Genomic DNA, 27,345 nt, shown 5'->3' with positions numbered 1-27,345 from the left:
TCAAAGTTATAGTTTATCCATTGTTTTAAATATCGCATAAGACCAATTGCATATTAAAATGTGTGCTGCTTCTGCGTCTGCTGCTGCTGCTGCTTCTTCTTGTTGTGCGGGAAGTGCGTTTTGAAAATTTCCATTGCTGTTGTTGTTTTAGTCTCTGCAGCTCTGCAACAATTTAGTAAATGCAACAAATAATGTTGAGCGCAGTCCATTTAAGCGGCTGTATCCACTTCCTCGACAATATGATTGGGCGATACTTCGTTTGCCTGTGTTGCAGTTGCAGCTGTAGCTGCTGCTGCTGCTGCAGCGGCTGCTGTTGCTGTTGTAGTTGCTGCTGTTGCAGTTGCTGCTGTTGCTGCTGCCGTCTCAGTGCTGCTCAGTGTGGGCTTGCTGGCCTGCAGCGGCGTGGCAACCAACGCACTAACCCCACTGTACTGCGAGCTGGACTCGGTAGCAGTAGCAGCAGCTCCAGTTGCTGCTGCGCCGCTTGCTTCGGCGGCGGCAGCGTAGGGCGAGCTCTTGAGCTTGCGCGCCTCGCGCTTTTGCTTGCGCTGCTGCATGACCAGACGAATTTGATCCAGCTTGGACTTGGTCTTCTGATTGGCCAGCTGAGCGACGCACTTGACGCAGGTGTGTTCGCGCTCGCGCTGCCCATCCTCGCCCAGCTTGGCGCCAAAGCGACAGCTGCAGCCAGCAACAGTTGCTGGCTTCGCGTCCTTGTTGTTGCTGGCATCGCTGCTGCTGTTGCTGCTGCTGTTGTTGCTGCTGCTGCAGCAGCTAAACGAGGATTTGCCAGCAGCGGCGGCGACGGCAGCGGCGGATTTGCTGACGTAGTGGCCATTGCATTCGCCATAGGCGCAGCTGCCGGCAGCGTAGGCGGCGGCAGCAGCAGCAGCCTGTTGCTGCTGCACGCGACTGTTGCACTTGGCGCAGTTGTGATGCTTGGTGTACTAATGAAAGAGAAAGAGTGTTAAGTATTGGATTTGAAATCGGTTGCTGTTTGGACTTACGAGCTTGCTGCGCGGCTCGGCTTGCAATGTTGCTGGCGTGCTGCTGGCAGCAGTGATGCTGTTGCTGCTGCTCGCTGGTGTTTCGAAGCTGATGCGGGCGCCACGACTGTACTGGGGCGTGGCACTTAGCAGATCGTTGAGTATGTGAATGACTGTGGAGATGTCGCGCTTGGGGCGTCCATAGCGATCCTGCAGCGCCGGATTGAGCGTGCCCGAGAATGTGCCCGAGTAGATGCCCTTGCCGTGATTCTTCATCGACTCAATGACGGCACCCGAGCCGCTCTTGCGTGGCGTCTCCTCGCCAGCGCCAATGCCGGAGCCAATGCCCAGACTGCCGCCGCTGCTGCTGCTGCCAGCAGCGCCGGACAGATCGATCTTGTTGGTGAACACCTCCTTCGAAAGTTTGCGCAGCGTTTGCGTCAAGTTGCGTGACGCCTCCGCCAGCGTGCGCGTATCGGAGACAGCGAGACCAGCTTCATCCAGCTCGCTGTTGCTGCCGCTGCTGCAGCCGCTGCTGTTGCTGTTAATGCTGTTGATGCTGCTGCTGCTGGTTTTGGCAACTGTTGTTACCGTTTCGAGCGACTTTTGTGCCATGGCAGCAGCTGCATGATGATAGTGATGATGGTGGTGATGATGATGATGATGATGACGATGCTTCGAACGCGTTTGCGCAATTGCATTGTTCACTGTCTTATGCAACGCACTGTTGTTGCTGCTGTTGGTTGCTGCTGCTGCTGCAGCGCGTGTGCTGCTGGCAACAAGCGCAACTGTATTGTTAGCATTTGCTGTTGCTTCTACCTTTGCCTTGGCTGCAGTCTGGGTCTGAGACTGGGACTGCGACTGAGTTTGGTTCAGCCGCGTGCAGAGACATGAAGTTAGCTTGGCCGATATGGGATCCTGTTGGCAGCCACCGCTGGGGCAGCTGCTGTTGCCACTGGCAGCCACTGGCTTTGCTGTTGTTTCTGCAGCAGCAGCAGCAGCCGCTGCGCTGGAGCTCGACGCAATGGGAATGTTCTTAATGGCTGTCGTCTTAATAGGACTCGAGACGAGATTCGATAGCGACTTGATGGGCGATTGCTCCGTTGCCACAGTCTGACTGCTGCTGCTGCCAGTTGTGTTGCTGTTGCTGCTGCTCGTGCGTGGCGCTTTGGTTAGCGCTATGCTCTTCACTATATTCTGCAGACTTTCATAGTCGCGCTTGCTTAGTATGGAGCTCAGATCGGGACGCTTTACACCTGTGGTTGCTGTTATGGCTGCTGCTGCTGCTGCTGGCGTCTTGTTGCTGCTGCTGGTGTTGCTACTGCCGGCTGTCAGCATGCGACGCTCCGGATCCTTGCTGCGTGTGCTCGAGCCGCCAGCGCTGCCCGCAGCCAAAGCGGAGGCATTGTGATGATGGTGATGATGATGATGATGATGGCTGTGGCTATGATGCCGATGCACCAGACTCGGATGCTGATGACTGTGCACATGGCCGCTGCCCAAACGTGCGGCCGAGTGCATGCGCTGGGCTATCGAACGCGCCTGCTGAGATCCATTGACCAATGCGCAACTGGAGCCATTGCTAGTGCAGATGCTATTGATGTGGTTATTATTGTTGTTGTTGTTGCTGGAGGAAGTGCTGCTGCTGCTGCTGTTGTTGTTGTTGTTGTTGTTGTGATTGCTGCTGCTTGTGGCTGCTGGCAGCGCTGCGCTGGTGGTTGCGGCCGTGGCCGCTCCAGTTGGATTAACAGTGCTCAGCTGCAGTTGGATGAGCATCATGTGATCGCCCAGGCGCATGCTCAGATTCAAAGGCGTCTTGCCGCTTAGAAAGTCGTTAACCTGCGAGTCGTTAAGCGATTCCAGCGCTTGCATAACTGTATTCTCCGGACGCTGTGCCTGTGTAAGAGAAGAGAAATTTCATAATTAATTTCATAATGCTAACAACAGTTTACATCAAAAGCTAAGGCGCGTTCAAATTGCTGCGACTTACATTGGTAAGTGGCTCATTGGTGAACGACGTTGGTGAACATTAGTATTGGTGAAATCTTATTAGCTCCAATTGGAAGCGACTACAACCACAATATCGCCTCAACTCATCCCAAAACGTTGGTGAAATTAGCATTGGCAGTCACCAATTCACACCACTTAGCAAGCACCAATGAGTTCACCAACGCATTAGCTTTGCTGCTTAATCTAGAATTCGAATATTTGATCGAAATGAAATTGCAATGATTTTCACCAACAATTGTTAGTTAGACTTTAGTACTGCAGCGAGTAATTAGCAAACATTGGTGTATTGAAATCAACAACAACAACAACGACAATCAACAATTGCTAGCAGTCGATTGCAAACGTTTCGATTGCTAATACACTGTTAGTTGTCTCTCTGAATTCTCGACATTCTTAAGCAGTGAATCGAGCGCAAATATTGTTATATAGTAATAAGTTATTGTTGTGCAAAATATGTGCAATGCAAACAATGCTGACTGATGTTGAATTGTTGCTCTTGTTGTTGATAACGAATCGCAATTCAATTCAAAAGTCAGAGCAACTAACAACAAAGTGACGCTTGCACCCACCACAAGCTCATGCCACAAGCAGCAGCAGCAGCAGCAGCAGCAACAACAACACCAATCAACAATCAAGCTCAACAACAAATATAACAACAATTTGTTGTCGCGTACGTGATTCAATGCGCCCCCTTTGTATTATGATAAAAAAAAAGCCCATCAAGAGCAGCAGCAGCAATAATATTAATAACAGCAGCAACTAGGAACAACAACAACATCAACAATAGGGAATTGCGTCACTAGCCAATCAATGTGCTTAGCATCTTGATAAGCAAGATTCCAATAGATACAAAGAGCGAGAGAGCGAGACAGGCGCAGGTGTAGCCAATTGCAGTCGAATGAATCCCAAAGCCAATTTCGAAATATATTTTGTCATCATGTGCGGCGGGGCTACACTCAGCGCTATTTATAATATTGACTATTTGAGATTTCACAGCGCTTGTTGCTAGTTGAGCATGATATAATCAATTAGAAGAGCTCACACACTGTGTCTAAACTAAATTCAAATTGGAATTTCAAGTTATGATACACACACACACACACACACACACACAACAAAGGAACAATAATAAAAACACGAGTCAGAGCAGCAGCAGCAACAACAAAAACTCTAAAGCTCGATTTTTACATATACTATATATATATATATATATTTTAAAGGTCTGGGTTAATTAATCATTTTCATTGCAATGTTCAACGCACTGCTCGCTCTCTTGTTTGCCTTTGCCTGGGTTGTGTTAATTTTTATTGTTGCTGTTGTTGTTGTTGTTGCTGCTGACACAGTGACCTAATAATATTTCAAATTTTCAACGCCTTTGGCACAGTCGTTGTCGTCGCTTTAGTTATGAGCACATTTCATTTCGCTGCAACTTTCCCTCAAAACTTATGCAAGCTTCAAACTAACAAAACTCGGCCTCTTAGCAACCAAAATTGTTATTAGTAAAAAGCCTATTGGGGGGGCCGGGCCGGGCCGCCTTTCCCCTCGTTTTGCAGTCGCAGCTTGTTTGTTCGCTTCGCTCGCTGTTAAGTGTACCAAGGTCAACTGACGTCGTCGTCGTCGCCGTCGCATTTTGTCGCACGCAACTTACGTCATTTAGCTTCGAAATCGAAAATTTTAATTTTAAGCAGCGGCAGCGGCAGCAGCAGCAGCAACAGCAGCAAACCAATGCTGTAATTTATTAGCTGCGTGTAAATTGCCGTTTGTGGCTTTAAATGTTTTTTTTTGTTCAGCTGAGCTTTGTCTGTTTGCTCATCCGCCCCCGCTCTGGCTGCATATCGCCCCACCACCCCCATTTAGTTTTGTTTTTTCGGCTTTAACCGGTTTTTACAACGGAAAAGCCGCTGCGCGTCCCACTAAACCCGTTAGCAACAGCAACAGCAGCAGCAACAGCAACAACAACATAACTATTTTTTGCTTTTAGCACGCGGTTTGCCATGCGGTCGAATCTATAGCGAGAGATCTCTTCATGCCCAGCTAACTCAGCTCAGCAACTCTCCTCGCCCTTCACTTCAGCTACAGCTTCAGCTTCAGTTGTTTGGCCCAAACTGTTGCAACATCTAAGGCCGGCAAATTATTTTATAGAATTTCTTTTTTAATTCATACAAAATGTATGTTGTCTCTATTTTTTTGCTTAATTAGGCAACATTTTTAATTTGTTGTTGCTTAATTTTTTAATTGCAATTAAATTTCATATTTTGCAGCTTGTTTGTTACTTTATTTGTTTATTTTCTATATTTGCTGATTGATGAATTTATACATTTTAATTTGTTTATAATTTGTTTGCATTTTATTTTATATTTTGCATGCAAAAATAAATCACATACTAAACATTTTTGATTTCTAAATTATTTACATTTGTTTAATTGATTGATTAGGCAAGATTTTAATTTATGCACACATATATATTTGTTTGTCTTAATTATTTATATTTTGTTTCAATTTATTGCTTCATATATTTTGGAAGAATTTTATATTTAACTCTTTTGTTTGCAACTAAAAGTATTTTGTTATTTTAGCTTGAAATTATATATTTAAATTAATGACCTAACTCTTTATTTTGCATGCATTAATTTCAATTAATTTCATGGGCTATAAATTAACACTTTTATTTGTTTTTGTGCAACAATAAATTAGTCACTACTTAAGGGGTTTTTGTGTTTTTTGTAGATTAATCTCAGCCAATCCTTGCTGCAGTCTTTGTGACTCATCGGACTCGGCAATATCTTTGCATAGTGTGCAGTGCGATAAGCTGATAGGGCCGACGCTTTAGTTTTATCATGTGGCAAGATTTGCGATATGTGCATAGCTAAATAATTACGTATACGCAACGTAAGGCAGCAATAGAGACAAGGCTAAAGATAAATTGGAAGTGGAATTGGCATGCAAATGCATGTGCTATACAAATTTGTGTGTGTGTTTACAGTTTGAGAGGCACAGCAAAGTGGCGCACGTGTGGGGCGACGGCTTTGTGTGTGGTTGGGTGGGGGGTGTTGGCTCGACCGCTGGGCACTTAACGCAAAGTCAGTCACATAACAAAGGCGCTAAATGTGTTTTCATTTTGGGTACAAAACAATTTGTTAGTTTTTTGTTCCACTATCAGCGGCGGCAGCGACGCCGGCAGCGCTTGTTTGACCATGAATTTATTTGCTTTGCTTTGCTTTGTTGTTGCGCCTTTTCTTTTTATTTTTTTTGCGTAGCTCACTTCAGTTGGCGCCACACATGGTTACAAATCGAATTGGCTACTGATAAGCGCAGCGCCGCGCCCGTCTCAACCTCATTGACCAACCAACCACCCACCCACCCACTCTGCGGCATTTATAGTGCGAAATAAATAAACATATGCGCTTAAATAAAAAACAAAAAAAAGAGTGAACAAGAACAAAGCAGTCTAGGCGCCAGCGACGTCGACAGCGACGCCAGCTGCAACTGCGACTGCGACTTGTTTGTCTACGTTATCTAAGCTGGCGACAGCGACGGCGACGCTGACGTTACGTCGTCGCTGTTTTGCTTCAACAGTTGCACTTGTTCAACCGACAAACAGTTTGAGAGCCACTGACCAACCGGCGCTGCTTGCTAACCGGTTTTTTGGATGCCATGACGCTTGCCTAATGACAGCGAAAAATTGTATCAATGCATGCAACAAGCTGCGCGAGGGGGGGGGGGGGGGGAGGACACCAGTCCCAAAGCTGTCTGGGTTGCGCAGATCTGTCAATATTTAAAGAATTTATATACATTGATATATGAGATAGTGTGATATGCCAACAGTTTGTTGCACAAATTTCACTTGCTTTAGTTTTGCTTTTTAGCAGCATATAAAAGATTTCATTATGAATCAGAGAGCAGAGCAGAGCAGCTCAGATAAGCAATTTACATGCCAAGTACATGGGGCCGACCCTTGAGTGTGGAATTTCCACGCTCAAGGGGGAAAAACTTTACGTTTTGCAGATAGACAGCGCCAGATTAAAGCCCAGAGAGCTTAACAATCGACTAAACAATAGCGCCAACTAAGCGCCGCTCACACACACACACACACACATGCATGCATAATAGACTTAACTCACTTTTTGCATGCACTTTGCAATTAAATATTGGTTAGGGGTAGACAAGAAGTGCAGTCGGCGTATGCAACAGGCAGCAGCAGCAGTCATAGAACACATAAAGTTTAATTAGCAGCACAAATTAATACAAATTAGACATGTTTGTCTGTATGAGCGTCAAGATCTCAAAAACTATAGCAGCTAGCAACACCAAATTTGCTATATAGCTAGTGCTATTAATGCAGCACAATGCTTTTAGTTTAAAAGTTAGAATTTCCTAGTACAAAGCGAAAAAAATGCACACAAACTTCCAATTCAGCGCGTAAGTTAAGCTCTCAACTTATGGCGCATAATTACACTACGATTGCTTATATAACTATATTTGCATATAGTACAGACTCAAAGCAGTGCAATTTGCTGCTCAAAGTGTATCAACAAGTTGTTTGCATGCAGCTTTAATGCACTGATTGCTTGCATGTTCGTTGTTGTTGCTGCTGCTGATTTGATTAGCGCAACAAACAACAGCAACATACCAATGGCAATTATTACTCATGCCGCATGCAATTAAAATAAACTAATAATAGCAATTTGTAAATGGCAAAATAGCGATTGACTTTCGCATTCACATTTGAAAAAAAGATATGAAGAGAATCTCAGCTGAGCGGCTGAGCGACTGAGACAACAAGTCAATGAATAATGCGCTTTATCAATGGACGTATAAGAGAAACGTGTTTAAGTATTTCCTTTATAGCATTGGCGAACTAGTTGGCGTGGTATATAAGGTTGCTGCAATTGATAAACCGGATTCACGGAAATTGATGAGCGAGCGTCGCGTCGCGTCTTGCGTTTCCGTTGACAGCGACGCCAGCGTCATGAGCACAACGGTTCGTTTGTTTGTTCCAACGGTTCTTTGGGCATTCTCATATTCAACAAATTACTTGAAGCATCAACTGCTGCTGCTGCAACAATTGGCAATTGACAATCGACAATCGGCAATTGGCCATTAACCTGTTTGCTTTGCAGACTTCCTTGCTGGCGGCTTCCGATTTGCAGCATTTCATATTTTTGTCTGTTGGCCAAGCTTACAAAGGACACATAAATTCATTTGGCCACTCCTATATATGTACGTAGTTGCTTTAGCTTATTTTATTATGACTTTTTCTTTCTCTCTCTGTGTGTGTGTGTGTGTGTGTGTGTCTTTCTTTTTTGGCATTTTATGATTGCTGCCGTTCGTTCGTCGACTGCAGCTCTTTTCTTTTTCTTTGTCTGCGCTGCAGCGTCAACATTTTCAACCTGCTGCTGCTGCTTGCCTTTCTCCTTCGATCAAGAACATCATTATCAGCAGCAGCAGCAGCAGCAGCCACCAGCAACAGCAGCAGCAATATTATTGTCAAAATTTTGTGCCCTTTGTCTTCGAGCTTTTGCTTTTGTCTTTTGTTGCACTTTCATAAATCTATGCAAAAGCATTAAGCGTAAATTACGCATACGCAGCGTTGCAGCAGCGCGTCTCAACTGCTTCGGCTTCAGCTTCAGCATACGCCAAAATTTAAAAAGCAAAAGTAATTAATTTGACAAGCGCTGCCAGCGCATCATTTAAATGACATAAATAATAAATGCGGACAGACAGACAAACGGACGGATGGACGGACGGACAGACTTTGTACATAAAGTACATGTGTTGTTACGATATTTTTAAACGGGGGGCGGCATCAATGATGGGGCGGTCGAGCCTCAAGCATTCGCAGTCGGTCATGGTGCATGACACGCTGACAACGCCCACCCACTTGATTGCCGACGTCGCTGCCGACTTCGCTGCTGCTGCTGCTGCAGTCAAACAATAACAGAAATCAAGTTGAAATGAAATTGAAATGATGACAAAACAAAGAGCGAACAGCAGCATTGCCAAATTAAGCAAAACAAACAGTCGAATGGGTGGGGAATCAGACGTTAGATCAGTTCAACTTACAGTCTATATAAGCTATAGATATATTCAACTTATAGTCTATATAATTTATAGATATGCTAAATAGGAAATGTGCTTGTTTCATTTCAATTGTTGCAGCTACACTAAGAGTGTTGATTGCAAATTCAAACATGTTTCAATTTACAAATGTTCCAAAATTATGTTTCATTTCATTCCATGTACTTCTTGTGCAATTGAGCACAATATAATAAATATGTTACATTATAAATATAAAAACGAATGTTCCATTTCCATGCGTTTCATTTTTTTTTGAATTAAGTTTCAAGTGTTTTCAAATGTTGTTTGCAAATCTAAACATGTTTCAATGCAACACTGTTCCAATTCCATTCGTTTCAGCACAACTTAAACACAATAAATCAAGTCTTATAGCATACTGCAAGTCTGTTTCATTATACCAACGTTCCACTCTTTGATTGCTCATACACTTGACATTATTCTTGACATAAAATTCGCGTCAACGTTGCCAAATATTTGCTTAACTTTGCTGGCTGCTGCTGCTGCGGCTGCTCGCTCATCATAAAATTTACAAAATATTATTACTTTTAATAGCAGCAATATATATATATATACATATATATTATGGTCGTCGTCGTCGTCGCATTTCATTCAAGTGACAAGTCGAGTGAGTAAGCGACGCTGCAGACACGACCACGAACCACGAAGATAAAATTGGAACAATATAAGCAAGCGGACAAATTAGTATAGTACTTGCCAAAATAAATACACAAATATATGTATTACATATAGATATAGACAGCGACTAGTGTTAACTAGCAGCACTTTTACTTTCAAGCAAAGTATTTAACACTTGTTCGCATCAGAGAGTGAGAGAGAGAGAGAGATGCAATCAGTTCAGTATTATATTAATAAATCAAATGAAGAGCAGTCAGTTGTCAGTTGTTAACACAGATTTCAAACTCGTCCGATCATTATGCATTATGCACCTGTCCAAAGATCTGTGTGTGCGAGTTGAGTGCTTGGACGCTAATTAGGAGCAACGGCTTATGACTCAGCGACGCGCTCTCGGGCTATCGCTCTCGAGTGTCCTCTGGGCTAAGACAAACGCCTTAGACGAATAACAACGAATTCTCACCTTTCTGTTCAACTGGCAATTGACACCCGAAAAAAACCAAAAGCAAACTCACTATTTACTGTTCTTATTACAGTCTTAATTATAGTACTTATATTAAAAGCTCTGACGTCACAGAGAATTTGTTGAATCAATAAAAATATAAAATATCATAGCAAACAGCGTGTAACTGCAAATAAATAATTTATATGCTTAATTAAACGTTAAAGAATGTTGCTGGCTGCCTGCTTTGAATTATTATTTATTTTGTCTCATTATTTACAGCAACGAAATTTCGAACAAAAGACGCAAATTGTTAATTGGCTATTTAAACATTTGCATATACTATATAGATTTTATTTATTTTTAATGACAAAGCGCACGGGTCACCTTAAAGATTGCCCACATTTTTTCCCTTCAAATACAATTTGCAAAACTTTTGAAATTTCAAACAATTGTTGCTAGTACTACAAATTGCTGGGGGCAACTAAAAAAGTTGCTGAGAAAAAAAATTTGTAGTCGAGCGCGTATGCAAATTGCGAGTGTGCGAAAGAGACAGCATGCAATCAAAATAATTGTTTGCTATTTTTTTTTTTTTGCGCTTTTGCTATTTGCTATTGTTGTCTATAGAAGTATTTATGAATTATTTTGCTTTGCACGCCAAAATATTTCTTTGTTCGCCACACGAACATTTTATGAAATTTTATATTGCGTTGTGTTTAGTTTAGAAACAAAACAAAAGATTGCAGCATTGTAGGTCAGAAACTATTTAAAACGCTTCGAATTCAATAATTAGAGGCGTTGGATAAATTGTGTCAACAGCTGTTGCTAATTTGGGGCGTGGCTGCAACTTGTTGCATGACACGCATAATTCTTCCAAGCGCCTAACGGTAAGTGCAGCAAACTGGAGCGCAAGCGCGTTGGAAAGAAATTGGCAAAGAATTAGGCCAAGTTAGTTGCTTGGCTTCAATTCAATTTTAATTACATTTTGTTAAATTCGTATTTTATATATTTAAAACTGGTTAAAGTTGTTGCTGCTTAAAATGCAGGCGGCTCCGCTTGGCATTAATTTATTTTATATATATATTTGGCACTTAATTTATGCAACATTTTTAAACGAAAATCGAAATGAATTTTTTTCGTTTTTTTTTTTTTTTTGGGTGGTTTTTGTATTTTATTGCTGTTGTTGATTGAACATTTGCCTGCTGCTTGGCATGACAATCAATCGGCTGTCCACTGATCAGCTGTCCCCCCCCCCCCCCCCCCCCCTTTATTCCCACACATCTATAGCAGCGCTGTTGCTCTCTCTCTCTCTCGCGAGTTTTGCATTGAACACACATTTCGACTTTTGGCTTTTCTCTGCTGCCTTTTGAAGGTTTCTGCGTTTTTTAATGAGAAAGTTTTGGTTGACTTAAAATTCACGGGGCGACAATACAAAGCCCCAGCCCCAGTCTCAGTCTCAGTCCCAGCTAAAGGTCAAGTTTGCATTTGTATGCGCCGCAAACGTAAAAAACAAAAAAATAAAAGAAACAAAGCATAAGCGCATAGGCCAAAGGCCAAGAATAAAAAAGCAGGAAGAGCAAAGAGCAAAACGCATAACAAATGCAGCAAAGTTAGCTAAGCTAAGAATCAGTGCACTATATATAACATTTTATATTATATTAATAAATTTTAAATTTTTTTTGGAATTATTTCAGTCATTGATTATTATATTAAATTAAATTAATGCACTTTTTCACTTTTAATAAATTTTAAATATTTTTTTGTCAATATTTTAGTCATTATAAATATAATAAAAACAAAACTGCTGCCTTTTTTGTAAATATCGCTTTGTCTAGCTTTGTTTGTTTGTTGAAAATGTTTTAATTAAACAACTTTCAATAAAAATTGTTGACCTTTAGTTTTAGTGTTAATTTGTTGATTTTCAATAATGTTTTGCATATTTTATTAGCTAATTACTATTGTTAGAGTTAAGTTAAGTGCCACAATGCTCAACTGTACTTTTTAAAATGTTGCTGATATTGTTTAAATTATTGTTGTTGTATGAATATACGCAATTTGCTTTTAGGGGCGAGCATTTGATCAGCAGCACAACTGACATTGAACCCATTTGAACTGAACGCGACACTTTATATGTATAACAGCAATTTAATCGCCACGCTAATAAGTTATGAGCTAAGCGGCATTCTCTGCTCCTCACACTTACCAATAAACCAGTTTCCACATTTGGTATTAAAATGATCTTGGAGCCATCCATGAGGTTGTGATCTCTCAGCGTGCCATCTTGCAGTTCCCTGAAAATAATAAAAAAAAGATGAGCAATAGTTTGCTAAATATTTTAAATAGTTTACATTTTTTCAAAATTTAAATAGTTTAAATTGAGCAACATTTAATTTGCCATCACATAAACAAACATAAGCAACAAACAGACAGACAAACAAAACAAACAGTTTTCAGTTTGTACAGTCATCATCAATACGCACGAACTGACTGAACGCATATTTATTTATTATTTTAAGTATATTTGTTTGCTTAACGTGATAATAAAAATTGTTGTTCCAAGCCACGCTTCAACAACAAATACTACAACAACAATTACAACAAAGTTGTTTCAACAGTCGCTTAATTGTTACATTTCTTTACCTGCGAGAGTTTTTTTACCTTTTGCCTGATTGTTGATTCGCCTTGTCAGCACTTTTTATGCGTAATGACATTTTTTGGCGACACTTTTTCTTTTTTTTTTTTACTTTTTCGCTCTCTGTCTGTTTTTTGGAATTTTGGTGACTTTTGTTAAATTTATGATAAATAAAAAGCCTGGCTAAAATCAACAATAAAAAGGCTGAACAATCAAAATCGATGCGTTTTTTGCCACTTCAGTCAACAAGCAGCAGCAACAATTCTTATTTAAAATTTTTACATTTTTGCATTCGCATGCAAAAGAAGCGAAGCCGCAACAAAAGCTTAAGACACAATAAAAATGCAATATAAAAATTGTAGACGCTATAAATGCGCAGTACAAAGGTCTTTTAGTTTAGTTTAAACACAACAAAAAATATTCATAATTATTTAAGACGCTGTAAATTGAAAAACAAACAAAATATATTAAATAAAAAACAGAGTCTTGCACTGTCTGTTGTGCTCGCTAGTTCTTAATGCTAACTAAAATATTTGCTGACCACACACGTGTCTTGCACTAAGGCGAGGGGTTTTGGGGGGGGCAGCGACTATTAATTGGCAATTTAAAAGCGCAATAAGTAACAAAATTAAATTAAAAAAATTAAAAGTTCAAGCACTTTACAGGTTTTAGCCCAAGTAACTTCCAACAATTGTTGCGCTGTTTCAATTGTTGTTGTTGTTCTTGTTGTTAACCAAATAATTTCCATTGCTGTGTATTTATTTAAACTTTGTTTTGTTTTGTTGCCAGCAGCAAAAAGTCAAAAGTTAAACGCTGTTGACACTTTTTTCGAGTTTAATTAAAAATATTATTGTTGTTTTTGTTGTAATTTGGGGTAGACTGCATTTTGCAGGTGTTAAATGCGACAACAACAAATTGTACATTGTTTATTTATTGTCTGTTGACTTAAGCAACGAGCGCGGCACAGACCAAAAGCTAAACAGCAACAACAACAACAAAAATATTAAAAATTATGTACATACAAATTGTGGCAACAATTAACAAAATCGAGCAAATTTAAATTTGCATGTCAGCCCCCCCTCCCCAGCAACCACATCCGAAAACAATTTGCATGTAGAATGAACTTTGGCAACGTTGCATTTGTCACTTGACAGCAGCAGTTTGAGTTAATAGCTGAAGCCACAACAAATGAAATGAAATGAAATGAAATGGCTGCCACTCAACTCTCAAAAACAAAAGCAAAAAAAAAAAAACAAAACAGTTTAAGGGGGGTCCGTGCGGTGGGGTCTCCAAATTAAGTACAGTTGCCACACAAAGAGACTCTCGAGGCTAAATTTATCGATAATGCATTTGTTTTGGCTAGCAACCCAAAAAGTCGCGGCGACCACAACACACAACACACAAGCTATAAAAATAGCATAAAAATACGAATAACAAATTGCAGCAGCAGCAGCAACAGCAACAGCAGCAGCAGCAATTGAAGCACGCATTAAACAATAGAGAAATCAATTGTTGCAACAAATTATCTAATATGCAACAAACTAAAGTATATAACATAATTTTTTCAATGCTTGCTCTGCTCATGGATGGGCTTGGCTTAAAACATGATTGCAAAAGGGTTGGGGTTTGGGTTGGGGGCAGGGGCAGGGGCAGGGGCATGGGCTGTGCAGAGAACAAAGAGTCAAGCTGAAAGCAGCGCTGCAGCAGCGCAGCGAAGCGTCACAACATAAATTACTTAACTTTATGTGCAGGCGTTGGCCAGAGCGGGCAGAGGGGAGCGCAGCAGAGAGTGAAGAGTTTAGACCGCGTGTGGCACGCAGACGACGACGACGACGATGAAGAGGAAAACACAATTCAAAAAACTCAACGCTGCAGTTGGCGTCGCTGTCGACGTCACCTTGATTGCATCAGTTCTGTGTTGGCTGCTTGGATTTTTATGTTGCGGCGAGAGCGAGAGCAAGAGAGTTGCGGCGAATTTGCGCTGCTGCTGCTGCTGCTGCTGCTGCTGCCGCTGCCGTCGATGCGGTAACCCAGGGCAACAACAAAAGCAACAACGTACGTTAAATGACTGCATGCATGATTGATGAATTGATAAGATTTCGTAGCTGCCGCACACATACACAAACACACGCGCGCAGACACGAGACTCGACGAGAGCTCTGGAAAAATTTCGGCTGTTGGTAACTAAAGCAGCAACGTCGTTTATTTGGGTCAGCCAAGGGGCGTGGCATGTGCTTTGCAGCAAAATGTTGCACGCACACGCAATGTAAAAGGCGAAGCTTACGTAAATGAACATGCAACACACACACACACACACACCAAAGTAAGGAGAAAGCAATAACGTAACGCATAACGTAAGCGCAAGCTGCGCTGCTTGGCATAGCAACAGACTAAAAAACATATGTACTGAAGTCAAGCCTAAGCAGCAGCAGCAGCAGCAGCAGCAGGTGCAAAAATTCACCACACACACACACACACATGCATGCATGTGCGGCTGCTGCTGCTGCAGAGTTTCAACGCCGACTTAAAGTGCGCTTAAAGCTAAATACATACATATATGTATGTGTATGAGATTAGCAAGGTGTGTGTGTGTGTGTGTGTGTGTGTGTTGCTTTCTAGTCTCGTCTGCTTTTGCTTTTGGGCTTTTTTTTTTTCTATTGTCTGCGGGGGTGTCTGCGTCGCTGCTTTTACGCAATAGGCAGACAACGGGCAGTGACTGCGACTGCGACTGCGACGCTTGAGAGCCGCCAACGACGAAGGCCAAACGAGTGGCCCAGGCCTAGGCCAGACGCTTGCTCTCTCGCTCTCACACGCGACGACAGACACACACGCCAAGAGCTGTGACTTTCAAACTGTATACTTGTCAGCTGGGCAAGCGAACTCTCAAACTGTATGTTGATCTCTTTCTCGCTCTCTTGCTCACGCTCACACTGCTGATCCTTTGTTTGCTGCTTTTTTGCCCAAAACATAAAATTCCACCACCTTACACACACATGTGTGTGCGTTTGTGTGCGTAAATTATCATGTTAAGTGCGTTGTCCAGGACCTAAGCACACACACACAGGCACACACAGGATATAAGCAATTGAAGTGAGAGAAATAGAAGCTGACAATGCCGCGCTAACGAAGCGCGCAGCAAACAAAAAGAAAAATTCCACCACCAAAAGCGGCGCTCAAGGAAAAACGCAAGTAGCAGATGAAAATAATAATAATAATAATAATAAACTCTGAAGCTGCTGAAGCAACCACCAAGAGCCTGCTGCACTGCCTGGACTCAGCCGCCGCCGTCGCCGCCTTGCTGTCCATGTGGGTCGGTTGGATAAGCGCAGCTCACGTGGCTGCTGCTGCTGCCGCCTTAAACAGTTAACAAATACAAACACAAATACAACAACAGGCGGCAGCAGCAATAAATGTTGAAAACGCAGTCAGCGGCAAGCAAAGCGACGTCTAAATGTCTGCAACACACTCTGATGTGGTTTTGGTTTAGGCTTTAACTTTTATTTTTGGGGCGGTTGGTTATATAAATGTCTGTGTGTCTGTGTGTGTGTGTGTGTTTGTTTGTGTCTGTGTGTGGAGCTTTGCTGTCAAAGCTGTCAAGGGCAACTGTACTTGGCAGCCAAGCTCGCTGGCACGCACGAGTGAAATCCACGTGAGCTTAGTCCACAGCCAAAGCCACAATTGAAATTTTCTATTTCCATTTTCAACTTTGTATTTTTGCCAATTGATTAATTGTAATTGTGAATTGAGTAAAACAAAACTCAATTGAAATTGAAATTTCAATTGCTCAACAAAACAAGCAAATAAAAGCTCAAACCAAAATCAAGTCTAAATCTAACTAGAAATTTTATTATTAAGTGCTATGAATTCGTTTCTTTCTATCGATAATATCGATAATTTACATATTTCATTTATTCAAAATTAACGACTAAAATATTTCGAATTGTTTTGAGCCAGCTCTGTTATAATTTTGATAACTAAAAATTGTTTTAATCAATAAGCTGATTGGCAACTTCAGTTAGTTTTAATTTCATATTTGTAAAAGCAAAACATTGTTAACATATTGAGCAACATTTTAACAATAATTGCGCACATTGTTGCCAAAATATTATCGCCGCACAATATTATCTACAACATTTGCTTAGCACTCACACACACATAAAGTACATCTAACTAATAAACACACTAACTAAAGCAAGCATAGATAATGTTTATGACGTAAATGTGAGAGAGTATTGCATAATGAAATTTTAGAATTCGTTGCTGCTGCTGCTTCACTCACACGGAAATGGCAAAAAATTTGTGTTGTTTTTTCTAATCTAATACGTTAACATTATATTAACTTTTATATGCACGCAATACAAAGACAGCTGAAACGAGAGAGCAAGAGAGCGAGAGAGAGATCTGGTTTAATTTTCTGTTTTTTTTTTTTTGTTGGCTAATTGAATTGTTGCCGCGTTTGTTATACACACAGACATTTCACCTCATTTTTTTTTTTTTGTTTCTTTGGCTTTGCTCTTTGCCTGCGTCTATGTGACAATAGAAAAATAGTGAGAGCAACACAAACTAACAAACTAATTGTTAGCTTGACAAGTGCCAAAGACAGAAACGGCAACAGCAAAGATAAAAGTTGCTGCCAACTGCAATTTAATTAATTATTCTAAGCATGTTGGAGCTGAGTTGCAATAACTTTTGGCTTGCGGGTCCTTTTAGGGGCCAGAGCTGGGGCGCTATAAAAACAAACTAGATAAGCAATTATTGATTGGAGAGAGAGAGAGAGAGAGCTGTATCTATATAGTGGCTGCTAGATAAAGCGATAAAATAGCTGCTGAGCTCACCTGCCCAACCCCAGCCTCAGCCCTTAAGTGTGATGTTGTTGCCAACCCTCGAGACTGTGCTTTAAAGTCAGTTAATGCCAACCTTGATTACAGCTTCAGTTCACACACACACACACACACCCATTTATGGCCAAAAGCAATGCTCATCAGCACCACCAAGCGAAGCAAGCAGCGACTGCCTGGCCTGCTGCCTCTCTGAGAGCCTAAAAACTCAACTGACTCGACTGGGCTTAGCTTTCGCCGTATGGCAAGAGCAGGGAGCAGTTGCAGAAGCTTTCCTTTGAGGGTTGCTCTTGCAGCAGCAGCAGCAGCAGCAGCAGCAACCAAGCCAAACCACCCGCCGTTAGTGTTGATGACTTTCCACATTAATATGGCTGCTGGCGCAGAAGAAGAAGCAGCAGCAGCAGCAGCAGCTTAACTTTCAAACATATGGTCAACTGTCTTGCCTCTGCCAGGTCGTGTGTATAGCAGTGACTGCGCCTTTCGGTCAGCTGCAGCAATATTTAATAAATGTTGGGCGCAGGTAGCAACAGCAGCGCACCCAACTTCAGTTCTAAGCAGAGGCAGCAGCAGCAGCAGCAGCAGCAACCACCAAGCAATGCAAAAAAGCTCTCGGCAAAGGGTTGCATAGAAAATCGATGGCGACATGCCATGAAAAAAGGAAGAAAAATAAAAGTGTAGAGAGCCCAAAGCCTGTGGCGATTTGCATCCAAGCTGAGCTGACTGACGGCTCTGCTGGGTGGTGGCTAACTGGGTGGTGTTGGCTTAGTCTAGCATCCACAGCAGCAGCAGCGCAGAAACAAAGACCGAAAATTAAACAAAGAAATAACAACAGACTGACAGCAGCAGCAACAAACAACAATGAGAAATCACAGAGGCAGCAGCAGCAGCGGCAGCAACTAAAAATAGCAAACACCTTCGTTGCTGCCACCCACACACACCGCCCACTGTCAATATACAGTTGGCAATATTGTTCCGTTCCCTGTGCCAAGGCAACGAAATGAAAAGAAAAAAAAAAACAGCAGCAACAACAGCAACATTAGCGATTGCTTCTAATTTCGAGCTATTGATTCAGCGAAGCAAACAGCGAGCGTCACACACAGTCGACGTTGCTATAATCAACAAATTGACAAGAGCAGCGGCAGCGGCAGCGGAGGCGGCAGCGCAGCAGCCACCGGAAGGCGTTTTGCAAAAGGGCAAACATTGAAATGCAAATAGACAGCGACAGCAGCGACTGCGACAGAAACGCGCGCGCGCATTCACACGCACACACATGCACGCGCAGCAGCAGCAGCAGCAGCAGCAGCAGCAAACAGCAACAGTCACAAAAAGCCCCCACACACTCACACACACACACACACGCGCGCGCAAGCTGGACAGAGCGTGAGCGCGAGAGTGGGAGAGCGGGAGAGCGAGAACTCGCACACATGCTGCGCTTTAGCTCATGCTCAATTGCCGGCCGGCCACGACGAGATCACAGTGGCGGCGCTAAGAAGGGGGCGCGCGTGTGTGTGGGGGGGGGCTGATGACGTTATTGATGCCGTAAGTTTTTGTTTTGCATTTGGAAAAACAAAATAAATAAATGGCAACAAAGGCAGCTCAATAAAAAAAAAAAACAAGCAGCAGCAATTGGCATTAGAAGCAAGTTCTATACACATATGTGTGTGCGTGTGTGTGTGTGTGTGGGCTGTATGTATACATTATGTTCGTTGCCCAGCACAGCTTGCAACTCCCACAACGTATTGAGAGCTCCCCCTATGGGAATTGCTGAATGAAACGCTCGCAAAATGTTTGAGACAAGTGAGAAATTAATGAATGAATGCAACTTTATGTAAATGCAAATTGTTATATATGTATATATACATATATACTCACTTGCAGGTCATTGCAAAATGTTATGTTTGATATACGCGTTGAGTGCATTTTGAATAAGTGAATGAATGAATGCAGCTCAACTGAATATGGCAACATATTAAATAGCTAAAATGCTAGATATTAATAGTTCAAATAGTAATTAAAAGTTTTGAAGGCTTAAGCATTGACGCTAATATAATTTGTTATTTAAACATAGTAATTTTCACAGATTTATATGTAAAATGTTAGAGACTCTCAACTTATATTAGCTAATAAAATTGCTAGTTAAAATGTAAGTCCAAGTCTAGAGTATAAATAATTATTTTAAATATTTTTATATATTGATTTGATTTTAATTATATAATTCAGTTGGGCTAGTCTAGTTAGTCTAGTGTATAATACTTTAATTTATTTTACAACACTGGCTGCTCCACATGCGTGTTGCATGCACAGTTCCATTCCCATTGCCCATTCCCATTGCATTTCATCATAGCTATAAGCGTAGCAATTTGCATCTTTCTTTCTTTGTTGCTGCTGCTGCCAAAATAAAAATTGCAAGTTGAATAACTTGGCTTCTTATATTTTAATTATCAACAGTTGTTGTAAACAACAGCAACAATGTTTACACATTTACACACACTCTATGCATGTGTGTGTGTATGTAAGGCAGTGAGATATAGGGAGCAACAGCTTTTGCATCTGTGGTGCATTGACACCTCCAGCAGCAGCAGCAGACACCGTCAATACAACCACCGAACACCGTTAAACAAAAACAAACCATTGCAGCAGCAGCAGCAGCAACAAAGAGTCGGCATCGGGTTTGGTTTACTCTATAAACATATGCACATATAAAAATAGCATATAAATAGATAAGTTGTCGTCGTTCGGATCGACTTGCCTGGCAATTTGGCATAATTAAAGAAAAGAGAGCGCAGCAGCAGCAGCGGCAGAAAAAAAATACCCCAAATGTATCTGCAAGATACAGATACAGCTACAGACGATGCCACAAAGCACAGACGACAGACACACAGAGCTAAAAACATGCAAACGTGCCGTTAGCAATTTAATTTGCAAATACATATGTATCTAGTAGTTTGTGTGTGTGTGTGTGTGTGCGTGTATCTTGCAGATACAAATACAAATCTTGTATCTCTCTATTAATGGCACGCGGTTGCAGTTTGCAGCTTTTTGTCTAGCTACAAACGAATTAAATTTGATGCGAAAAGGAAATACATAACATATGTTATGCAAATCGTCAGCACACAAAACAATTTCAATAATCTTAGAAGATTTCATCAAATACAATTCTGTTCTGTTTCAATTTGCAATCATTTATGCATATTTATTATCTTTTAATAAATGTTGTTATTTAAGTTAAGGCAGACAAATTGTTAAACAACACACACATATTACTTTCTGACTCTTTTGAGTATGAAATTCAATAGTTAATAATGTACATAAATTTATAAAATATACGCAGCATATATTTATTCAATTTATTTACTATTGTGTGCTTGTTTTTAAGTTTTAAGTTTATTTTTGCCATTACTGTAGTTCATATTTCACAAAATCCGTTTTAAATTTGCAATCATTTATTCATTGTAATGCAATAATTGAAGCGATTTTACAACAGACAAATTGTTAAACAATACACATTACCATTAATGGCGATTTTATGGAGTTTTTTTTTTATAACAAATGCCCCAATGCTGTATTTTACATTAACATACATTGCATTTATTTATGATTATTGAATGCGGCAGGCAGTAGAGTTAAAGCCATAAACATATGATGGATGGACATGGCTGGAGTCCTGGCAGAAAATTCTTATTGACTAAGGGTTGCTGCTGCAGCACAGAGGCGTTGGGCCAAAAGCTTTTTACGTGCAGGGGGGTTGAGGTTGGTGGGGCACTTGTGGGGCTTGGGAAAAAATGGTCAAGTAGACCGACCGACCAACCGACCGGGCGTAGCTGAAGCGGCACAAAGGCAGCTCAACTGAGCGAGAGAGCGAGCGCGAGAGAGAGAGAGAGAGAGAGAGAGAAGAGGGGGCACATGATAGGGTAGACAGCGGCACAGGTTGTGCTATAAACTTTCCAACTAAAAACGAGTTTTGCGCTCTCGCTTTCTCTCTCTCTCTCTCTCTCTCACTGTCTCTACCTCTCTCGCTTGCTTAGGGCGAACTCTTGCGCTGCGGCGCTGCGTGTTGTGCAAGAAGCCGCAGCAGCAGCGACGCTACGCCACAGCGCACAAAGGGCAGAGCACAGAGCAGCGAGTCGTATTTTTTGTAACCTGATCTACACACACACACACACAAAGAGAGCGAGAGAGACTAACAATAAGCGAGAACAACAAAGGCACGCTGTCCAATATTTCAAACAAGATCTTTCAGTCGAGACAGCCAGCCCAGCAGCCCTGCCTAATCAACAACAACAACAAAAGCTAAACAACAAAAGTTAAAACTGCGCAGCAATAGCAACAATACACGCACACACACACACATAAACACATTTAAATTTATTATATGCTTTGTTTGTTTGTATACGCTTTACCCTTCAACAAATGCAAATGTAATAACTAAATTTATTATTGTTATTAAATCAATAAAAAAAAATGTAGAAAAAAGCGAAAAAAAAAAGCATTTCAAGGCCCTGCAATTTAAATTGTTGCAATAATTCAATTAGTTACAGCAGCTGTTCCAATTCCAACATAAGCATTGCCAAATGCTGCTTCTTCTTCTTAAGTGAAATTTTTCATTTATATTTTTAGCCATAATCGATTGCGCAATTATTTGCGCTATTTTTAGCGCTAATTTATTTAATTCAATCTGTGCGCCTTTCCAATATAAATTTGTAGTAATATAATTTACAAGGTCGCCTAAAATGAAAACTATAACTACACGCTTCAACAGACAAACGGCACACACACACACATGCATAGGGAGCAGATAAGTAGACAAGCCCCGAAAAATATAAAAATAAAAATAATAATATAAATAAGCAGTCGCAGCATACAAAAAACATAACAATAATAGATAGCAAAAGAAAAAAGACAAAACTCAACATGCTCGCAATGCTGCCAAGCGAGAGCGACAGAGAGAGCGCGAAACTCAACACACGCAGCAAGCATGAAAATCAACACGACGGCATCTGGAACAAAAAATGAAACGAAAAAAAAAAAACACACGCGCTGGCTAGTTAATGACGTCGCTGCTGCTGCTGCGACCGCTGCTGAGCGTGACGCGCTGTCAAATGCTTTCTTTTGTTTCGAAAATTTCATATTTTAATAACTGCAGCAGCTAAAAATGTACGCAGCTTAAGCTATTGGTTAATCAATAGTGCAAAGTGTATATAGCAAAACTTCTTCCTACATTGTGTGTGCCTGGACATGCTCCAGATACAGATACACACGCTCCTCGGTACGAAACGACGTTCGCTCTCGCTCTCGCAATCGCCGCTCTCTCTGCTGCTGCTGCGGCTGCGACTGCTGCTGTTCAAAGAACCGAACCCTCAAAGTGTAAAACATGTGGGTCTTAGTCTTAGCTTATGTCATAGGCGTCAACGTCGCTGCGTCGCTGCCGGCGCTGACGCTGGCGCACAGCAGCAAACACCTTGGAGACTGCCCCCAGCCATTCCTGTGTGCTCACTGATATGAACGTTAATCGAAAAGAATACACTAGCAAACAAACTCTATGCACTAGTCAGAGTTAAAGACAAATATAATATATACATATATGTATGTATTAGCTATTGTGCAATTTACAGTTTGAATTAAATATGCCAAAGCTAAAGGCCAAGCGTTAGCCAAATAATTAGCAATTTAATTTAATAATCTAAGAGGCATTAACAGATTCTCTACACTACTTGTTTGATATACAAAATAAACTGAATTATCCAACTTATATAGCCTTTGGCTGCTCTGATGTATCAGTTATTATATTTTTTGGAATATTCCTATTCAGCAGCTATTTATGCTAAAGCGGCCAATTTAATTTTAATTAAACAAATAGTATGGAATTATTTAGGAAGGGTTGCATATCCAATTTTCAATGTGGCATCTCTTGGGGCACATTGCATGTTGGCATTTTGTGGTTTATGCTGGTGACGCCGCCGACGCCTACGGGAATGGTGTCAATGGTTATTTCTTTTGGTGGTGGTGGTCTCGCTTAGCTTTGCTCTTGGATGTTTGGACGGATGGATGGTTGGTTGAATGGTGTTGGTCTTGGTGGTGGGCTTTCAGTTTTGGTGGTGACTTTATAAGTGCCAGCAAAATATTCATTTATGCAACTTTGGCTGCCCAGTGTCTTAGTTTATGTGCAGGCATAGTAATGGCCCAATACACATGCATGTGTATATCTGTGTGTGTGTGTGTGTGTGGTTGTCTGTCTGTCTGTTTGGCTTTTGGCAAAAAGCTATTGCGGGTGGTGGATTGCAAAGCGTTATCAGTATACACAGAAAGAGAAAGAGCGAGCGAGCAAGCGAGAGCGAGAACGAGAGATGAGCTAGGAAGCAAGAGAGCGAGCGCATAAGCTTGGCTTTGGCTTTGGCCTGTGAAAAAAAACCGGACGAACAATTTTATGGCTTCGGCGGGTTAAACAACATCTGACAATTTGGGTGGTCGTAGAACTTTCACAACAAAGGAATAAAAAATATAATACTGGGCACAGTACGCTCCCCCAGGGTCCAGCCCTAGCGCCAACAACAAGAACAACGCTCAACGCATCTCATGAGCCAACCGATAAGCCAACAACAACAACAAAAATTGATTGCAGCCAACAGAACAAAGAGCAAAAGCAAAGCAGCGCACTAAGCTGAGCAGCAACGCCTCGAAAAAAAATGAAAAAAAAAAAACTTAAATGAAATCTCGGCAGGAAAGGAAAAAACGAAATCAAAATCAAAACACTGGCAAAGGCGCAGAGCCTCAAGTGGATACAAGAAATGAACTTTAGTGGAAAAAAGGAGAAATAAAATTAGTTGTTATTGTTGCTGTTGCAAAGTGTCAGGCGGCATAAAACAGATGTAACACGAGAGGAATGCAAGCAAAGCGAACAACAAACACAAAGAGCAGAGCAGGCAAAGGCGAAGCGCGCAACAAGCAAAACGAAAACAACAACGAAAAACGCAAAGCAAAGTCAAAGGCAAAGCGCGTTGCCGGTAAAAATTCTTATCAGTCAAGCAACAAAAAGAAAGAATTAAAAATTTGCAAACATATGCATACATATCAAAAAAAATGTATTGTACATACACAGATCGAAAAGATAATGCACACACTATATGTTTCTGCTTAAATCTTAAACAATGTGCTTAGAATATTTTGTTTTTTTCTTTGCATTTACCATTTACCATACGTACGAAGAAAAAGTAACGTTGCTGGCATGTTTACAGTTATAACCAGCATAACCAGCACACACACACACACACACACACAAACTAAAAGAGAACGAGTACTTTAGAAGTGAGAGAGCGCGCGCGCTGCAGCGCAGCAGCGAGAGAGCGTCGCAGCCAACACAAACTGCAAGGCCCAAGCCAAAGGCAGCAAAATTAGTATTTTTTTCTCGTTTCATTTTTTGTTGTTGTTCATTTTGTATAGTGTGTTGGTTGTTGTGTTTTTATTTCATTTCATTTGCTTTGTTTGCACACACACACACACACACACATATACAAGCAAACGCTGCACCGGCAATGCAACTAGTTGCAGCGACGCTGGCAGCGGCAGGGCAGCGCTGCTTGGCGTTTATTGCTTTTTTGTATTTTTGGTATTTTTAAGTTAAATTTAATTTGCTTCAACTAGATTTTGCGCACACATAACACAAACAAAGCAAACAGCAAAATGCCTAACAAAGGCAGCAGCAGCAGCAGCAGTCGTCATATACGATAAATATTTAACGATAATAATAGTTACTAAACAAAAGCTCAAATAATAAGCGTACTCATATATTTTTAGCTTTAGCCCACATAAAATGCCATTCAAATGGTAGTTTTCTCTCTTTTTTTGTGCTCATTAACACTTGTTGCCCACAAATTAACCCCTTATGGTCGACAAACAATACGTAGTTACGTCATTGTTTAACCCACAATTTTTTTTTAGGTTAGAGATAAAAAATTAAGCCAAAGCTGCGAGCACATGGCATAAGAAGTTAATTTGGTTGGTTTGGATTGGCTACTTACTTTTCACGATGCAGCAAACAGATGCGATCCTTGGCCACTTTCAATTTCTTGGCCACAATCTTTTTGAGGCTCTCGACGCTTATGTGCGGCTCAACGCTGACGCCAAAATTGCCACCGGTTGTGGTATTAATATTGAGGTTAATCATTGTGTTGTTGTTGTTGTTGTTATTGTTGCTGCCAGTAGTTCCAACAGTTTCAGTTAATGTGCTCATTCCCCTCATTACCATTCCCGTTCCATTTCCAGTTGTAGCTACTGCTGTCGACGTTGCTGCTGCTGCTGCTGCTGTTGTTGTTGTGGCAACGGTTGTGGAACTGTTACAGCTATTATTGTTATTGTTGTTGTTGTTGGTGAGACGAGCACTTGTTGTGGCTGCTGCTGCTACCATGGCCGCAGCTCGCGATAAACGTTGCAAGGCGTTGCTGCTGCCGTTTGCATTTCCATTGGTATTGTTGTTGTTATTAGTGCTGCTGCTATTGTTGCTGCTAACGTGGCTTCTGCTGTTGTTAGTGGCATTATTGCCACACCCAGCGCCATTTGCTGTTGTTGCTGCTGCTGCTGCCGCCGTTGATGCTGCTGCTGCCTCATTTTGGCCATTGGCATCCGTTGCGGCTTTGGCCGCGTTCGTTGCTGTTGATTTATCCATCATTGATGCAGTTGCACAAAATGTTCACTCACACACTCAACACCCACGCAACAACAAACAAAAAAAAATAAATAAGTATGAAGCAACAACTCTCTGTGCACTAGAAAAAAAATGCGTCGAAAATCGCGTAACGTCGTCGTCAACGTCAACGTTAACGTTAGCAGCGGCTGCGGCGGCGTTAGTTCAATCGATTTTGTATACACACCACACCTTATGCACACATACACGCGCGACTGCGACTGAACTGAACTGACTGACTGCCTGAGTGAGAGAGAGTAAGAGAGACACGCACGTACGTCAGCGTAGACGGCGACTGCGCTGCCTTCTTTTGCTATTTGCTTTGAATTTTCTTCTTCTTAGTTTTTATTCGTCTATTACTACGCGCGGCAACTGCTGCTGCGCTGCTTCTGCTACTGCCCAAAGCTTGACGCCAACGCCAACTTTAGTGGTGGAGTCTTTTGCGGGGGGAAGTTAGCTTAGCTTAGTTAGGCGGCGTGGAAGGGGAACACAGTTACGTTTACGGGCGGGCGCGTGTTTGGGCTTGCTTTTCCTTCCCGGGATTGCGAAACGAAACGATGTTGGTTTGGTTTGGTTTGGTTTACAGTTTCACACGCACTGTCTTTTGGCTTCTTCTCTTCGTCTCTGCTTCCGTCGGTCGTCTTGTTGGTTATGTTTGACTCTGTTGCTTTAACTGTTCCCTTTTAGGTACGCATGTATATTGTATGTGTTATTTATGTAGTATAAATGTAACCTTATGTTTAGGCCGTTTTAGTTGGCACACACACACACACGCGCAGCAGATACATGTATGTATATAATAATAGTTGTAAAAAAAATATATAATTTTAGCTTTTATAGTTTAGACTTTGTTTTCAAAACGACTCCGATGCCCGGTATGTTTGTAAATTTTTCGAATTTGTACTTGCTTAACAAACACACACACACACTCGACGATTTGTATTGGTACTATTTTATATTTATTAAGTCGAAGAGTCAAATTGCAAGCGCGGCGGCGGCCCCAACACACACACGTCCGTTCTCTTCCGACATAAAAATTACAACAGCGT

General features: G+C 41.5%; 1 protein-coding gene across 1 annotated transcript; it reads right to left on the bottom strand.

Annotated features, from left to right (window-relative positions):
* LOC108606476 (midnolin homolog) lies at nt 1–27,345 on the bottom strand. Its single transcript, XM_017996603.2, has 4 exons — nt 25,635–27,345; nt 12,353–12,440; nt 1,008–2,882; nt 1–947 (listed from the first exon to the last, which is right to left on the bottom strand). The coding sequence occupies exons 1-4, from the start codon at nt 26,279–26,281 to the stop codon at nt 210–212; spliced, it is 3,348 nt and encodes a 1,115-aa protein (XP_017852092.1). The 5' UTR covers nt 26,282–27,345; the 3' UTR covers nt 1–209.

The sequence above is a fragment of the Drosophila busckii genome, chromosome X (assembly GCF_011750605.1).
Source record: "Drosophila busckii strain San Diego stock center, stock number 13000-0081.31 chromosome X, ASM1175060v1, whole genome shotgun sequence".
Taxonomy (NCBI): Eukaryota; Metazoa; Arthropoda; class Insecta; order Diptera; family Drosophilidae; genus Drosophila; species Drosophila busckii.
This window is presented reverse-complemented; position numbering and strand designations above follow the sequence as displayed.

Excerpts from the sequence above, each read along its gene's own strand:
- LOC108606476 (XM_017996603.2), bottom strand. The coding sequence starts at position 26,281 with ATGATGGATAAATCAACAGCAACGAACGCGGCCAAAGCCGCAACGGAT. Across the intron at positions 2,883-12,352 it reads ATGTGGAAACTGGTTTATTG|GCACAGCGTCCGGAGAATAC; the intron begins GTAAGTGTGAGG and ends TCTCTTACACAG. Across the intron at positions 948-1,007 it reads CCGAGCCGCGCAGCAAGCTC|TACACCAAGCATCACAACTG; the intron begins GTAAGTCCAAAC and ends CTCTTTCATTAG.